Genomic DNA, 18332 nt, shown 5'->3' on the forward strand with positions numbered 1-18332 from the left:
AATATTCTTTCTGCTATTGACGGCACTTACTGTAGTTTTTCACTTTACAGTCATGATATTTTATTTTAAGATGGAGTCTAACTCTTGTTGCCCAGGCTGGAGTGCAATGGTACGATCTCGGCTCACTGCAACCTCCACCTCCCAGGTTCAAGTGATTCTCCTGCCTCAGCCTCCCAAGTAACTGGGATTACAGGCACCCACCACCACGCCCACCTAATTTTTGTATTTTTAGTAGAGACGGAATTTCACCATGTTGGCCAGGCTGGTCTCGAACTCCTAATCTCAGGTGATCCACCCATCTGGGCCTCCCAAAGTGCTGGGATTACAGGTGAGCCACCGCGCCTCAGTCACGAAATTTAAATATTGTCACTTTTTCTTCATGATCACGTATTCAAGTTTCATGGATTCACTGTTTCCAAAAATCTTTTTGAGACCACGATGTAGAATTTTTACAAAGACTTTCTTCTGTTTCTGCATTAGTTCCACTTTGTTAGAGAATATATACTTTGATTCCTTAATGTGGTCCTGAAACTCTAACTTATAGTACTATTTTTCATAATGACACACTTACCTTGTTCATCTTCACAGAGAGATCCTTGAGGGTTAAGACAAGTTCCCTGAGAGACTGCAGATTTTTGTCAAATCCAGACAAAAGTGAGGGCTGAAACTTCTGATTCACTTGCTATAGCTCCTGATAAAATTTGCAACCACTACTTTCCACAGCCTACTGTTTGTGCTTCTTCTCTTCACAGACGTGATATTTACATTCTTCCAGGGTCTCTTCCTCTTACTCCCAGAGAAGTGACTCTAGGGAGTTAAGACTTGAGAAATGCCCTTCAATGTAGTCCCATCTCACCTTTATCTATAAATCACTCTTAGTTATTCAAATATGTCACTGTTGTTATTTCTATTGTCATGCACAATTTTGTTTGTATTCATTTATTTTCTAGTGATATTTTAAATGACAATTTAGCAAGATTTGAGGCAAAGGAGTAATACGTGACAACTGTACATGCCATTAACTCAATTTAAAATTAGGACAAAGTTTTAAACTGTGTTTAATCTTAGGTAGTTCTTAGGTGCTGAAATTTCTTCTAATCTGGAGTCCGTGTATCATAAGCAATTTCGTATCTTGCTTCTTCATAAATAACTTTTTAAAAGTATATAGGCCGGGCGCGGTGGCTCAAGCCTGTAATTCCAGCACTTTGGAAGGCCGAGACAGGCAGATCACGAGGTCAGGAGATCGAGACCATCCTGGCTAACAGGGTGATACCCCGTCTCTACTAAAAAATACAAAAAACTAGCAGGGCGAGGTGGCGGGCGCCTGTAGTCCCAGTTACTCGGGAGGCTGAGGCAGGAGAACGGCGTAAACACGGGAGGCGGAGCTTGCAGTGAGCTGAGATCCGGCCACTGCACTCCAGCTCGGGCAACAGAGCGAAACTCTGTCTCAAAAAAAAAAAAAAAAAGTATATAATATTTTAAATGTAATGTTTTTATATGCAAATATATTGGAAATGTATTTGGAATTCAAATGCATTCAGCAGATTCTTGGAAGGGTGAATGACTTAAAAATCTAGTTACCACTTTTAGAATATTGTTAATTTATATTTGTTGAAAAGACTGAGCCGTAAAATAAACTTTTAAATCTTCACCATTTTCATGCCCTTCTCTTACTGCTCTTGCCTGTGCACATCAGTAGTGCCCTTTACCTCTAACTAGACAGACTTATAACATCCATCTTTCACCAGTCAGAATGAGAAAGATCTCTACATCTCAATGGATTTGTTGCTGCTAAGCCTGAATAGTAAAGTGAAAAGACCGCACCCTGGACAATCTTTTCATTCTCTCCTGGTTGTGAGATGCACTTGAATCACAATAGTCACAAGCTTCCAATTGTAAATAAAGTTTCTGGTCATAAGCTCAGGAAGCTATTTTTATAAACAGATTTTTCAATTATTAAAATATGATCATATTGTGAAATGTATTACACAAATTCATCTCACTTTTCTTAAAATTTTAACATTAGTAGATTAAATCTAATTCCTGAAAATTTTTGAAACTGAGCTACTTAAGTGTTTGTAAACACTGAGTATGCTAGTCAACTATATACAATTCCAAGTGTTCATGAAAATATTTGTGTAAATTGAATTTGTAGATCACCATCAAATTTATTGGAAAGAGGTTTTGTAGCATTCAGCATATTCTTGAATGGATCTTTGTAACAAAGGAGTTTAATTAGCAGTATTCCTTATTGATATACTTTCAGAATATTGTTAATTTATATTTGTGTAAATAGCTGAACAGTACAATAAATTTTAAACTAATCTGTTTTTATGACGTTCTTTGAGTCTTATTCCCTGAGTATATGATTCGGAGGGGAAAATGGATCACCCTGATTCACATAATTATTATAACCAATATGTTTCCGAATTTGATCTGTATTTTTCTGAGAAAAGATGGCCAATATTGAAATAAGCAATTGAGAATCTAAATTCCTTTTTTCTAATACTACATTTATGATTATCACATATCAAACATATATTGCAATAAGCATTTTTGGTAAGAAATTAAGATGTCTGATTTATTTACTAAAGAAGTTCTACTTAAGTCTTTCAATGTTTAATTAAAATATTATATAAATCATTCTATTTCTGTTTTAGTATTGTCGATTTGTAAATGATTATGGCCTTTTTCTGACATAGTCTTCTTATCTTTTCTCTTATCACTGGGAAAAAAGTGACACTGACTCAGAAAGCTACAGATACTCTTTAAAAATCTGAGTATACAGATAGATTACATTTCAGTAGCTCCAAAAATCAATTCAGTCATGGTAATTTTCAAGAAGTTTAATTCCAGTGGTTCCTTTGATTTAATATCTAATATCATTTCAAAAACTTCATTCAAGTAAGAACAGAAATTATTTTATCAGATGTATATTTGTTTATGAATATTTTGGGGGAAAAAAACAAAACAAAGGTGCTTTACCTAAAACAAGAGTGTGCTGTTTTGAGGGTGACAGACAATAGCTGTTTAACAGCGCTTGGTTTTCTACTGAAATGCTCCGAATTTTACAAGATAAGAGAAAGTAATATGCTTAGCTCGCTGAAAAGAGGAATTTACATAAGCAGAACGTAATTATCCAAGTAAGACCTTGTCGCTGAAACTTGGGAGGGTTAATGATTATGATGATAATTAAAATGCAGGGATTTGTAGAGCACTTATTTGCTTTCTGAAGAGCTCAGCGTACTTCTATATTCTTCTCATTGATCTCTGGGCAAGAGCTATACAATAGGCTGTTTAAATACCTCAGAATTACGGAAAGAAACATATGGCTTGTTATATCCATAAGTTATTATAAGCTTTTGGTTTTTGCCTCACCTGAAAGGCAGGACCTCCTGTGACACAGCTTTTTGAAACATCATTTTAGGTCATTGTTGCTAAACTGACTCTGAGGAAAGAGTGCCACCTACTGAATCAAATTTTCCGGGTTCCCTCCAAGGGCTGGTCTCCAGCTTTAGAATTGTCCTAACATGCTTAACTATAAGAAATAACGGGATTGCTGCATCACGCATGAAATCATCTTTGTTTCCAGCTTTAACCACTTTATTTTAACAATCTACAAGTTATATCTATAAATTAACTATTTAATTCATAAGCTTTTCATTTGTTTTTTAAAAGTAGTATACAAGGATTAAACAAACCTAATTTTGCTAAGAAGTAAATTTCCCTAATGCCTGAATCTCTCGCTCTATTGTCAAAGTGACCACAAGGGGGAGCTAGCATGTAACTTCTTATGGGGCAGGAGCATTGACGTTGTGTAGTGAATTGATCTTACTTCTGGCTGACAAATCAGGAAAGAATGGAAATATGCCACTTGAAACTCATGAAGCTCAAGACAGTTTTTCTCTGAATTACATCTTGCACAACGTAATCTAACCCCCCTTCTTAATATGTACTAGCTAATACATCAGATAGAGTGTAACATGTTTTTTGGTTAATTCTTATAAGGGTCAAGTCTATCTATACATACACAATTTATTTTGACCTTACTAAATGACATTCAATTTTAAAACTTAAATATAAAAGTCGTAAAATAATTTTAAATATGTCTCAGTACTTTAAAATATATGCCCTGAAATATGTGTCTTTATTCAAGAGTCATTGGTTACTAATTTATATTTACTTCTGACTTACAAACTTAAAATTATACATAAAGTACATAAATACAAGTTGTAAATTTAGGTCATTTATTGCAGGAATTACAAATTAATCTCATGCTATGTAACTTCCCTGTCTTTGTAGGGTTAATCCCACAAAGTGACTTTGAGTGTTCATCGGCAACACACTTCCTATACTAGCAAGGAAAACACATATTAATAGGTACATAAATTTCATCATATAATTACATATTATACATATTATAACATAGACATAATGTTGAAGAAAATTAAAATATATTTCCTGATCTAAATATTTTTTCTAATAACATTTCACAATTGTAATAAAAACAGAAAAATTTCCATATTAAATTTAAAATGCCCTCTGTTTATAGAAATATTTTGTACTTTTTCTTATTGTGTTGTTCTGTAGGCAAGATTGAGTTTTCAAAAAATTTAAAAATAAATAATAATTATAATTTTAAAAAATTATAAACAAATTTTTTTTCCAGAATTTTAAAAGTTCTTGTTAAATTACATTGCTTTTATACAGTCCACATTTATCTTCAAGGAGAAAGATACGTTTTAGCAATCGTCCTGTTAGTAGTGTGGATTTCTCATTTGTTAAAAGGTAAACCTTTTATTAAAAAGTCAGAAAATAGGCCAGGCTTGATGGCTTGTGCCTGTAATCTCAGCACTTTGGGAGGCCGAGGCAGGCGGATCACCTCAGGTCAGGAGTTCGAGATCAGTCTGACCAACATGGAGAAACCGCATCTCTACTAAAAATACAAAATTAGCCAGGCATGGTGGCACATGCCTGTAATCCCAGCCTACTCGGGAGGCTAAGGCAGAAGAATCTCTTGAATCTGAGAGGCAGAGATTGCAGTGAGCTGAGATCTCCCCACTGTGCTCCAGCCTGGGTGACAGAGTGAGACTCCATCTCAAAAAACAAAACAAAAAAAGTTATAAAATGGTTGATGGCTGTGTATTAGAGGTGAACGACATATATTTCTAAAAGAGAAGAGCAGCTAGGGGAACAAGTTATGAAGGAACTTCTATCATTAATTTGATAATTTAAATGTGACATGGAAATATTTGATACATATTATATCTAAAACAGTTTAGCTATTAAATTTACTTTTGAAAATTTTCCATTAATGAATAAAAATATATGAAACCAGGCAGTGAAATGATGGTAAAAACGATACAGAAAGAGAAAATAATCGTGGAGAGAATGGCTTTTTATTCATATAAACAATGACTGCATTGAAAACATCAGCATCAAAAATGTCTCTTAAGAAATGTATTTTACTGAAATCAAGAATACAGCAAGTAGGAAAAGTGACTGAAGAATGTTAAAACTGATGCTATTATGACTACATGCATAAACTCTCATAACTACCAACTATGACTAATAAATATATATCTTAAGGAGTCTTTCTGAGGCAAAATTAAATAAGTTATATTACATAAAAGTCCATAAATTGTATTTTAACATTATTCTTTAATAATAGCGTTATTAATTCAATTATTGGAATACTATAGCAGTACTAATCATTTTTATCAGTCTATAAAAATGTTTTAATAGTTGTCTTTTTGAAGCTATTTCAACATAACAATCAATTTACCTTTAAAACTCACCTAGATTAGCATATTTTATTAATTAGACACGTTTTATATATATATATATATATGTCCTTCCAAATACTTTTCTCAATGAGTATGCACACATACATAGCTTGACTAACTCACAGATCTTTAGGTGTTTAATGTGTGTATATTAAAAGATATAATGTCTGTTTAAGGTTAAGACTATCATTTGTAATTATAAATAACAACTATCAATCAGTCTCTTCTTGAGAAATGTGAGACTGCAGGTACCTTTAGTTATTTATACACAACATACAATCTTCTAGATTCCTCAGTTTGGGGTTCTGTGTCTATAGCCTTCTATGGGGTTAAAAAATATTTCTGAACGATCTAGCAGTATTTATACTATCTCTCTTTTTAAAATTAAGTTTAATACTTTAAACGCAGTGAAAAATACATTCCTCAATAACTATATTGTAAACAAAAAAAATATTTGGGGGAAAAATACAATTCTTAAGAGATGGTTAAAAATTAAGAGTGGTTATTGTGGTTAAAGGAAAGCCAAACCATTGGAAATGAGATATCAGTTAATTTCCCACCCTTTAACCATAAACTAGATATGGGACATAAGGAAGAAACTTAAATGCTTTGGGTATACGTCAGTATTCAGCAATAAAATTGAATTATACAGGTTAAATACAACATAAATATGTTATACATTTCTGTCGCATACCTTGTGGTATTCACCTAAAGCATGATAATTCTTTTTATATACACGAGGGGGCGATGTGACATAGTTACTCTGGAGGGGTCATAAGCAAATTTATGAGGATGTATTTTCATATCACTGGGTCTCTTAGACACTGTATTTCTAATAACTTTCGGTTGCCTGCCAGCACATCTCATTAAGGCTAATTGATAAATCATAATACCCTTTCCTTGGAATTTTTCCCATTCTCTTGTTTTTGCTTTGTGGCAAGCAAACCTCAAGGATATCTTATTACTTTCTTTGAATTAGTGTGTAATGCAAAAAAGACATAGATTTGCTGTATTTAAAAATTAATGATTAATAAATGAATGTGCAGTCACTATTCTTTATTTAAGTTAGCTGCTGTTTTTAAAGCCTTAAAGCCTCTGATTTTCAGCTTGCAAAATACGTGTCTTGGGACAGAGGTATTAACCCCAAAGAGACATAAAACTGGCATTTCCCAAGGCAGCATGGTTAAGAACTCACTCAGGAAAACAATCTAGATCTCTACAAAGCTCTAGCTCTACCATTCAACAATACTATATGCGTGACAAACTACCTGTTTAGAAAACACAAAGACACTCTAGGATTTAGAAGTCTGGCTGTAAATAGCTTCTCTTTGAAATTTTAAACTGTTGGAGTCTCTTAAGGGAGTGACGAATTTTGGATACAGATCAGACTGCAAATTCAGACTACAGGTTATCTCATTGACTACTCCAGGAAATAAATAGCTCTTATACCTGAATCTTTAAGTAATTATCCCAACAACAATCTTCAGAACTTTCTTGTAATTGGTTTGGATTTGATTTCCTTTGAAGGCTGAATGATTCATGTTACATACTTGTATGTTAGTCATTCACAATTTATAAATGGCAACTTAACTTCAGTATTTATGAATTGCGATCAATACTCTAGCAATCAAAACACTCACCTTTTCTATTTCAATACTTCAATTTTCTTTTTTGTTCTTAACTCTTTCTCAGAACGGCTGGATCACGAGCAAACCAGGCTCCAGTTGCAGATGTTTATGATAATAGTTAGGGAAGAAACCGTCTGTGAGATTAGTAAATGAAGTTGGAGAATAAATAGATGAATCAGAAGTCGGTATGTGTATGTGTGTTTGTGTATATTGTGTGTGGTGGTGGTGTGGTGTGTGTGTATATATATGTGTGTTATGGTTTACAAAACAGGAATCTTAGATATCCTAATGATTGGCCTTCATGTTTTATACTTTTGTTTTCATGGAGCTTTGGCAAATGCGGTTATCAATGGCTATTTGATCTTAAGGAGAAACAATCAAATTGCAATGTGACACTTTAATAACAAGAATGGAGGTGAACAAAACACCACAACTAGTGTGTGTGTGTGTGTGTGTGTGTGTGTGTGTCGGGGGTAGGGGGATGGGTATCCACTTTACCTTGAACCTGGGCTGAGATGGTTGGGAAGAATGACCAAAAAGGGTAGAACCTTAAGAAGTATTCAGCCAGATTTGAGTTTACAAAGCTTGTATTGACAGTGAGCCCTTCTCCTTAAAGGAGAGGCCCTATTCCTCTTAAGAGACATAGCTTTTCTTTCAATGGGCGTCTGCTTTTCTTCTGAAACACTTTCATAATTAAGTGACTTTCCTTGCATGGGTGCCTGGGGACAGCTGATTTTTCTCAGAGGATGAAGGAAGTTACATATTGATTGCTGTTGCTCGCGGCATGTTCGTACCAGCGCGGGCAGAAACGGGCTCACGAGCGCCCTCGAATTCACACACACTCACAGAAATACACATCTCAGCCCGTGGAAACGCGCTCACACACACCCACTTACACGCCTCCGCACCTCATTCACATGGGTCCACGCGGAGTCAATGCTGCGCTTCCCTTGGCATGGGCGTATGTGCGGCGAGGGCGTGTGTGCGTGCGTGTGTGAGAATGTGTGTAGAGAAACCCACTAGGCAGACCGCAGCTACCTTATTCTGCAAGCATGCTGCGATTCCCGATCACGTGTATGTAGAACCACAAAAAAACTAAATCGCTGTTAAACTTTTTTTTATAAATTCTCTTTTCCGAAGGAAGGCGGTGGAAGAGCTACTCCCGGTAGTTAAAGGAGCTGGAGACCTGGCGGCGAATCCTGGGGCGCGTCCGCCTCGGCGGAGCGCTGGGCTCCGCCAGCCGGACTGGTTCCCCATCTAACTGATCTAATCAATGACTCCTAAGAGCTGGGGCTCCTGGCCCCGCCCCCGCCATCCTCTTCTCCGCCTCCCATTGGACGCGGGCCTAGAAGGCAGGGCCTTGCTCCTCGCTCGGATTGGTTGGCAGGGAATCAGTATCAATGTTTAAGCGGCGGCGTGAGGTGAATAGAGTCAGTCAGCAAGAGACGCTGGGGAGAGAGCAGGAATCACAAACCTGGCGGATGCGGCAGCAGCGGACGGCGGCTGGGGAGACGCTACTCCAACTGTTGAATTGAATTTTCACCTTTCCTTTCATCCGCTGCTGTGCTTGCGGAGATGGATTTATTTGCTTTGAAATCCGCACATCTTTCTCAGACTGTGGGGTGATCCCGACAGACACCAGACTGAAAGAGACCACCCGTGACAGAAAAGGAGGAATTAAAAAAAAAGAAAACCCTCCACAACAGACTGCATAATTAACTAGACACACCGATGATGGACTTTTGTGAATAGAGAAAATTTAGAGGAAAATCTTGAACTATGATGCGAGGCTAAGCTGGGAACAATTACTGGAAACCCGATTTTGTTTTTCCTTTTCCAAGACTCTGAAAAATTTCGGGGTGCCTCTCGCCTAACCAAGAGGAAAGGTTTAAAAAAAATAAACAAAATAAATAAACCAATACACCTAGCAAAGCAGACGCCTTGTTTTCCAGAACCTTGGATTCCAGCAGAAAGAGGTAGAGTAAAAGTGCTGCTAGATTCAGCTTCACCTTCCTCCCTCCATCCCTTTCTCTTGCATTTTCTTTTCCCCGAAAACATGAATCTGGTTTTTCTTTCTATAGACTGAGTCAGAAAAAGCGTTAGAAGAAGCTGCAACTAATGTCTGTGAAGGGAGGACCATGAGTCGAGAGTGAATACGATTCGTTCCGCTGCTTCTGACTCATCCGGCAGATCGGAACACCTGCATTTCTGGATGTGTCATTCCCGTATGTCGAGGCGCCTCCAGAACCCGAAATAATGTATAGACAGACTTGTGTCTAACATCCCCTCGGAGGGAGCTCCCCGGGGTAGGCGCCCGTGGCTGGACCGCCGCGGCCACAGCTCTGCACCCCCTGCCCTCCTTGAGTCGCCCTGAAAGACTGAGAGCGAGACTGCAGAATGCATCACGCCAAACCTTGATATGTTGCTTTCATCCAGCCCACTCCTCCTACTATAAGAGAAAATTGAAAGGGGAAAAAACACCTTACTTTATTTGCTTCAAATATTCATCACTTTTATTCCTCGCCAAGGTTTTCTTTTCTAGATGAAGAGGACTGGGAGGCAGGGCCATTGGAAGGAGATGCTGAATAGAAAGAAAAGAGAGGCACTTGACAGCCCAGCCCTGTGAATGCAGAGACTGTTTCCCTTCTAGCGAGAGACAGGGAGAGTGTGTGTGCGAGGACTGGGAGGGAGGCTCCCCTTTCCTTTTTATTCGGCCTCCCCCCTCCCCCTTTGAATCTGCACGTCCAACCATGAGTTGCCTGTTGATTTCCCTTCGCCTAGGAAGAAAAGCAAACTGGAATTAAACTGCTTGGAGAGAAGTCCTTGCCCGCGGGAAGAGGATGGGATGGTAGCGGAGGCTACTGGCTTGGCGTAGAGAAATCAGAGTGTGTTCTACGAACAGAGGCGAAGATTTATCTCTCTATTTCCCCCCTCCCAATAGACACACACAGCAATTGCTGATCAAGCTGTGGCTTTCTTGATTTCGGGGGAGAGCCTTTTCCGAGGAAGAGAGGGAGGAGCCTGGTGGGGAGAGGAAACTACAAATCGGGACACTAGTTCTTTACGCTGCATTTCCTCCCCTCCCTTTGGCTGCTCGGAAAGGAGAGGAAAAAAAAATTACGCTTGGCTGGGAGATGCAGTCCGCCGCCGCCGCTGCCTCAGCCAGCAATGCAAGATTAGATCTCTAAATGCAGGAAAACACTCCCTGAAAACAGACCAGCCCGCGCAGCAAACAGACATTCCACGGTGCGCTGGGGAAGCTTCAAAATATATCTGTGACTCTGCCTTCGTTGCTCTTCATCCCCATCAATTTCATCAAGGGAAGCGAGCAGCAAGTAAGAATTTCACTTTCGGATCTGCCTAGAGACACACCTCCCTACTCCCACCCCCACTCGATGTGAAGAGTATTCCGGAGGCTCCGGGCGGGAGTAGATTTGCAGCACCCTAGCGGGAGCGAGGAAAACCTACTGATTCTTTAGCTCATTATCATCTCTCTCAGACGAGATTTCCTTCCTATTGCCTGCCTCATCGCTCAAGTTTGAGCCTCCCGAAGTCCAGGCGGGAGAGACGAAACCCCTGGCTCGCCCCCAGCCGCAGGAAGCCGCCGCCTTGCTCCAAACCCCTGCAGCTCTGCTGCACCGCAGCTTCTCACCCAGTGCGGATGCTGTAGATCAACAGGTTCAGGGAACTTGAGCGGAATAAGGAGAGACCACCGGGTGCCGCAGCTCGGGTGCAGAGGGGAAAAAGGACCGATAGACTTGTGGCTCGCGTCGCGCGCGCGCGCTGCGCCAGGGCCCCAGGCTGGCGCGCACTGCCTCGCTGGCCCCTCCAGTCCGGCTGCTCCTGCCCCCACCTTACAGGTCTGGGATGTACCTTTCCATCTGTTGCTGCTTTCTTCTATGGGCCCCTGCCCTCACTCTCAAGAACCTCAACTACTCCGTGCCAGAGGAGCAAGGGGCCGGCACGGTGATCGGGAACATCGGCAGGGATGCTCGACTGCAGTCTGGGCTTCCGCCGGCAGAGCGCGGCGGCGGAGGGCGCAGCAAGTCGGGTAGCTACCGAGTGCTGGAGAACTCGGCACCGCACCTGCTGGACGTGGACGCAGACAGCGGGCTCCTCTACACCAAGCAGCGCATCGACCGCGAGTCTCTGTGCCGCCACAATGCCAAGTGCCAGCTGTCCCTCGAGGTGTTCGCTAACGACAAGGAGATCTGCATGATCAAGGTAGAGATCCAGGACATCAACGACAACGCGCCCTCCTTCTCCTCGGACCAGATCGAAATGGACATCTCGGAGAACGCTGCTCCAGGCACCCGCTTTCCCCTCACCAGCGCACATGACCCTGATGCCGGGGAAAATGGGCTCCGCACCTACCTGCTTACACGCGATGACCACGGCCTCTTTGGACTGGACGTTAAGTCCCGCGGCGACGGCACCAAGTTCCCAGAGCTGGTCATCCAGAAGGCTCTGGACCGGGAGCAACAGAATCACCATACGCTCGTGCTGACTGCCCTGGACGGTGGCGAGCCTCCACGTTCCGCCACCATACAGATTAACGTGAAGGTGATTGACTCCAACGACAACAGCCCGGTCTTCGAGGCGCCATCCTACTTGGTGGAACTGCCCGAGAACGCTCCGCTGGGCACCGTGGTCATCGATCTGAACGCCACAGACGCGGATGAGGGTCCAAATGGCGAAGTGCTCTACTCTTTCAGCAGCTACGTGCCCGACCGCGTGCGGGAGCTCTTCTCCATCGACCCCAAGACCGGCCTCATCCGTGTGAAGGGCAACCTGGACTATGAGGAAAACGGGATGCTGGAGATTGACGTGCAGGCCCGAGACCTGGGGCCTAACCCTATCCCAGCCCACTGCAAAGTCACGGTCAAGCTCATCGACCGCAACGACAACGCGCCGTCCATCGGTTTCGTCTCCGTGCGCCAGGGGGCGCTGAGCGAGGCCGCCCCTCCCGGCACCGTCATCGCCCTGGTGCGGGTCACTGACCGGGACTCCGGCAAGAACGGGCAGCTGCAGTGTCGTGTCCTGGGCGGAGGAGGGACGGGCGGCGGCGGGGGCCTGGGAGGGCCCGGGGGTTCTGTCCCCTTCAAGCTCGAGGAGAACTACGACAACTTCTACACGGTGGTGACTGACCGCCCGCTGGACCGCGAGACACAAGACGAGTACAACGTGACCATCGTGGCGCGGGACGGGGGCTCTCCTCCCCTCAACTCCACCAAGTCGTTCTCGGTCAAGATTCTAGACGAGAACGACAACCCGCCTCGGTTCACCAAAGGGCTCTACGTGCTTCAGGTGCATGAGAACAACATCCCAGGAGAGTACCTGGGCTCTGTGCTCGCCCAGGACCCCGATCTGGGCCAGAATGGCACCGTATCCTACTCTATCCTGCCCTCGCACATCGGCGACGTGTCTATCTACACCTATGTGTCTGTGAATCCCACGAACGGGGCCATCTACGCCCTGCGCTCCTTTAACTTTGAGCAGACCAAGGCTTTTGAGTTCAAGGTGCTTGCTAAGGACTCCGGGGCGCCCGCGCACTTGGAGAGCAACGCCACGGTGAGGGTGACAGTGCTAGACGTGAATGACAACGCGCCAGTGATCGTGCTCCCCACGCTGCAGAACGACACCGCGGAGCTGCAGGTGCCGCGCAACGCTGGCCTGGGCTATCTAGTGAGCACCGTGCGCGCCCTAGACAGCGACTTCGGCGAGAGCGGGCGCCTCACCTACGAGATCGTGGACGGCAACGACGACCACCTGTTTGAGATTGACCCGTCCAGCGGCGAGATCCGCACGCTGCACCCCTTCTGGGAGGACGTGACGCCCGTGGTGGAGCTGGTGGTGAAGGTGACCGACCACGGCAAGCCCACCCTGTCTGCAGTGGCCAAGCTCATCATCCGCTCGGTGAGCGGATCCCTTCCCGAGGGGGTGCCACGGGTGAATGGCGAGCAGCACCACTGGGACATGTCGCTGCCGCTCATCGTGACTCTGAGCACTATCTCCATTATCCTCCTAGCGGCCATGATCACCATCGCCGTCAAGTGCAAGCGCGAGAACAAGGAGATCCGCACTTACAACTGCCGCATCGCGGAGTACAGCCACCCGCAGCTGGGCGGGGGCAAGGGCAAGAAGAAGAAGATCAACAAAAATGATATTATGCTGGTGCAGAGTGAAGTGGAGGAGAGGAACGCCATGAACGTCATGAATGTGGTGAGCAGCCCCTCCCTGGCCACCTCCCCCATGTACTTCGACTACCAGACCCGCCTGCCCCTCAGCTCGCCCCGGTCGGAGGTGATGTATCTCAAACCGGCCTCCAACAACCTGACTGTCCCTCAGGGACACGCGGGCTGCCACACCAGCTTCACCGGACAAGGGAACAATGCAAGCGAGACCCCTGCCACTCGGATGTCCATAATTCAGGTAGGAGACTTTTAGCATGACTGGGAGTTAACTTTATTTTTTTGGAGCTGTCCTGAAACCTTTGGAACAGGGCAAGCCACTCACTATACCAGCAGCAGTGAGAGGGGAAAAAAAATTAAATGAAAACGGTTTACACTTTTAACACTGTGTACATATCACATTCTACACATAACCCCTCCCAGGTAAAGAGTCTAAACTCTACAAAATGTAAATGTCTTACTCCTGTTTCATTTTACAATTTATTTTTATAGGTTTAAAAATGTTAGCAATGTTCAATAATAATAGATTATTTTACTTATTTATATTTGTTGGTTTATATTTCCTTTCATAAAAAAGAATTCCTAAAGCGGAAAAAAGTTTTAGTTAATTATCTTGAAAATATTTTAATTCTGTTTTTGTAGATGATGCCAGAAATGAAAGAAACTTATACCCAAATATTAAGAAGTCAACTCCTTTAAGTACAGAATAACAACCAGTCAGAATTTCAGAGTTCATTCAATTTGAACTAACTTTTCACCCCTTAAAAAGTCAGTTTTATATTTTAAAGGTACTTTAAAGAATATGAATCTCACTTACTCTTCATCATTCCATTATGCTAAAAACTCCAGCATAATGCATTAATACAGCTTAAGCTTTTGAAATGTGAGTTATACTCTGAAGCACTTTGAAAAGTTTGAAAACATGCAGACTCTACGTAATGACTAGTAACTATCTATGAAAAGTTTGTATTTGTTTTGTCCTGTGGTTTTCGTGATCTGTTTCTTGGAGTCACTGAGGAATGAAAGGAATATAGCAGAGGACCAGAGGCTCATTTTGTGCTACTGTAAAAAGGAGGCAAAGTTACACTGAAGGCACTTGATGTGCCAAAATGAATTCAGGGTGCATTTAGTTTGCATAGTGTGTATTTTATATATCTAAGTGATATTTAATATATATATATAATATGATTCAAAGTTATTGATAATATCATAAAACTAAATGACTGACCCAGCCTGGACATAGATTCTAACAGCAGCAGGTGACTACACTATGTCTAGTCATTGTCTTCTTTCTTTCACCCACTATTGAGTTGTGTCACAGAAAAAATTAATTCTTGCTTATTGTAATTGTATTTTGCAACAAATTACTCTGGATGAGCAGTATGTGGAATTTAAAATTGAGCTTAACTGAAAGTGACACCTCGAGAGGAAGATTAGTTTGGGGCAAGTGAAAATAATTTGTTAATAATTTTATGCTTTGAAAAGCAAATAACTTTTGATGACACTTGACTCAATAATGTTTTTATTCTTAAAATGGAGCAGTAAAACTTCATAATCTTATTCTTTCTAACATAATAGGTATACCAAATACTAATACTTAGCAAAATATATTTTTCTGTAATAGTATAATATCCTTGTAAAACAATCTCACACTTGACACTATTAAATATTAAAATATCAATTTTAGTATTTAATCTTACTTCTAATGATGTTTACTGTACATTAGTAATCATAATTTTTTAAGGTCTATATAAAACTGAAAAAGAAAGTATCCACTTATAAAATGTGATTTCTATGAAAGTCGTTCTGTGACTGTGTAAAACTGGTGTTTATGACAGTCAATGTGTATTTAGAAGGAGATGTTAAAACACATATTTACAGATTTGCTACAGTCGTTTTATAAATACACATATGTTAAATACTTTTCAATTACAATTTTACCACTGGCAATTACAAAGATGTCACAGGGGGTTAATGCTTAGTCTTCCATTTAAAGTACTGTGAGTTGAATTTTCATTTAGTTTCCAGTAAAAACGAAGGTGGTGCAGAATTTTCAACAAGCCTGATTCCTTGGTTAGACTAGTGAGGAACAATCTTGGATTGAAATATCCAGTGGTTTTGAGAGATACTGATACCTGTAGTATATTGCACCATGCTGTTCTTGAAGTTGGTCATTGCTTAAGGAGGAATAGGACAATGATTCCTCTCATTGACAGTAAATCTCAAGTCAAAGCAAATACACACGTGTGTGCACACACACAGAATGCAAAGGAAAAACTTTTTTTTTTTACATTGCCTTTCTTCTAGATTCTTAATTCATGCCATAAAGAAACAAACTATGTTTTTGTTTTAAGTCCTTGAAATGTTTTCACAGTAGCTCATTTTCCCATATTGCTTCTGCCCTAGCAATATCCTCAACATGCATTGTTTAAACGATTTTTTTTTCTATTCAATTTTTGTAATCCTCTAAAGGATGCTTTGTAAGTTCTTAATATGTTAATTCTCTTTCAAATATATCAGGTTTATCTCAGTATTAATTATGGAGAGCAGAGTAAATTAACTACAGGAACTGTCTTTTTTTTTTTTTTTAACTGGAGTGTCACAAACACTCTGTGCTAAAGAGACATGCTTAAATTAAAGCATTTAGGTATCCCATAATCTTGTTTCAGGTGCTTTTATTAGTGTGTGCATGTAATACAGCTTCCTAAGGAAACACACTATTAATCTCATGTGTATTTCTGAAAGTAGAATTTTAATGCACAGAGTGCACTTGGCCTAACTGCAGCTAGGTCTGGTTCATCTTCATTTTATAGCATCTGTGTTCTTTTTGGAAGTATAATGTATTCTATTGATGGAATGAAAATAATTTCATAATTGTGTTGAGATACACTGGTACAGTGTGGTGATATGAAATTTAGAAACTTTATGATTTATGAGGCTCACATTATAGCTAAAGTTAAGATTTAAGTATCAAAGCATTTTGTGTGGGTCAAAGGGCCTAAAATGTTAAGGTTGATGCCTGTAGGTACTCCTTGGGCATAGGAGTACTTTTACTGAGTATGGATGCTAAGCATTCATATAAGCTGATACAGAAACAGTGGTATTTGTGAGAAGAGATTTGATTTCAGGTGTTTTTCAAGTTCCTCAGAAAAATTAAAGTATAAAGTGTTTAAACAATAGGTTAGCAACTAAATAACCACAATAGTGTGAATCATAGTAAAACACAGTCATAATTAAATATTTCATTATTTTTAAACGTATAAAACTGATTTTGAAGAATAGGAGCACAGGTTTTGTAGTACATAAGGCAAATAGACTGTTACATAAATTTATAAGGGGACTTTTTATAGGAGCAATTTTCATGTGAGTTATTTTATGTGTTAATATGAAATCTAAAGTCAAGTAAAGAGATTACTAGTTCTCAAGAATAACTGCTTATCGTGATTTATCAAGAATTAAGTGCTAAGTCTCAGGGTGACTTCTCAACAGGTGTTTTCAACGAAGGCCTTGTTGGAAAGAGAGGAGGAGTCTGGGGACTTGTCACTGATGGGCGACTTCCCAGTTTTGTTTGAACATCTGTGTTTTCACATTTTTTTGTAGCACTACTACAAGTCATTTTAATACACTCCCATAGAAGGAAATATATTGAGCCAGCAGAATAAGATCTACTGAAATAAATTTTGAAAAGGAATACATTCTTACTCAGTGTTTTACAAATCAATTTCAAACGAGTCACATTTGGGTTGACTTTAAAGTCTTTATGCTAGGAAGATAAAATCCTTTTGATAGATGTACATGGCCTTTTCAATAACAGGGAATTAAGCATATGGTAAATACCTAGAGCCAATCCAAATATATAAAAATGATATTGAAGTATAGAGGACTAACGTATCATAGTGTAAACAATAAACTCAATATTGCAGAATAAAAAGGTGAAAGGAGAATCCATCTTTAATAGCAACATTATCCACTGTATGCCTTTATTCCCACTTCGCTCTAGTACAAGATCTTCACTACGGGGACTTATTCAGATAAGTTCCCAAAATTGTGATCTTCAAAATTTCATACTCTAGCCTATTAATGATTTCAGTAACAAATACAAAGTGTGTGAACAATTTATTTTGGCATTTATAATTTTGGAGCTATCTTACTATGATTTTTATTCTAAGACAGCTGTTTAATTAGTATATGCATTAGTTTCCATAAACTATATATACGTCTCTACTTATAGGTATTCTGGTATCTTGAGTAGGAAAGAAATGTCCCTTTCTTACTGTGTGCCTTCTGGATTGTTTAGTTCACTCATCCTTTTTCTTAAATATTTTGAAAAGTTAGAATGAGTAATTCCTACTTGAGAGTACACAATAGTTACATATTTTTTTCTGTTTTATCAGGCATTAAAAGTAGTGTAAATAAAGTAAATAAACTTAACTTAAAATATAATCAGATATTCATTGTTTAGAGGTATTTTTTGGGGGGAGAAGGGTTTAAAACCCCTAAAAATTCAAAAGTTGTTATCATCATTCTTATTATATTACTTTTATTTTTATATGCATCTATGAAAATGTTAGCTCCAATTTTAATGTGGCATTTCTCTATTTCCCAATAAATGAAAACACACAGAAAGTATAGAGTTTAACAATATGAGCTAGAAACCAGAGAGTCTTGTTTTTAATATTAACTAATATAAATCTTTGTAAGGTATTAACTTCTTGATTCCATTAACT

At 40.2% G+C, this 18332-nt stretch overlaps 1 protein-coding gene across 3 annotated transcripts in view; it reads left to right on the top strand.

Moving 5' to 3' along the window:
* Positions 1-9906: 9906 nt before the first annotated feature.
* PCDH17 (protocadherin 17) overlaps positions 9907-18332 on the top strand; it is a 97278-nt gene continuing 88852 nt past the window's right edge. For all 3 annotated transcript variants that reach the window (XM_011947344.1, XM_011947345.1, XM_011947346.1), the window contains exon 1: positions 9907-13846. In XM_011947344.1, coding sequence (XP_011802734.1) covers positions 11282-13846 — 2565 coding nt within the window. In that variant the 5' untranslated portion in view covers positions 9907-11281. The remainder of the gene's footprint in view (positions 13847-18332) is intronic.

Source organism: Colobus angolensis, unplaced genomic scaffold, assembly GCF_000951035.1.
Source record: "Colobus angolensis palliatus isolate OR3802 unplaced genomic scaffold, Cang.pa_1.0 Scaffold261, whole genome shotgun sequence".
Taxonomy (NCBI): Eukaryota; Metazoa; Chordata; class Mammalia; order Primates; family Cercopithecidae; genus Colobus; species Colobus angolensis.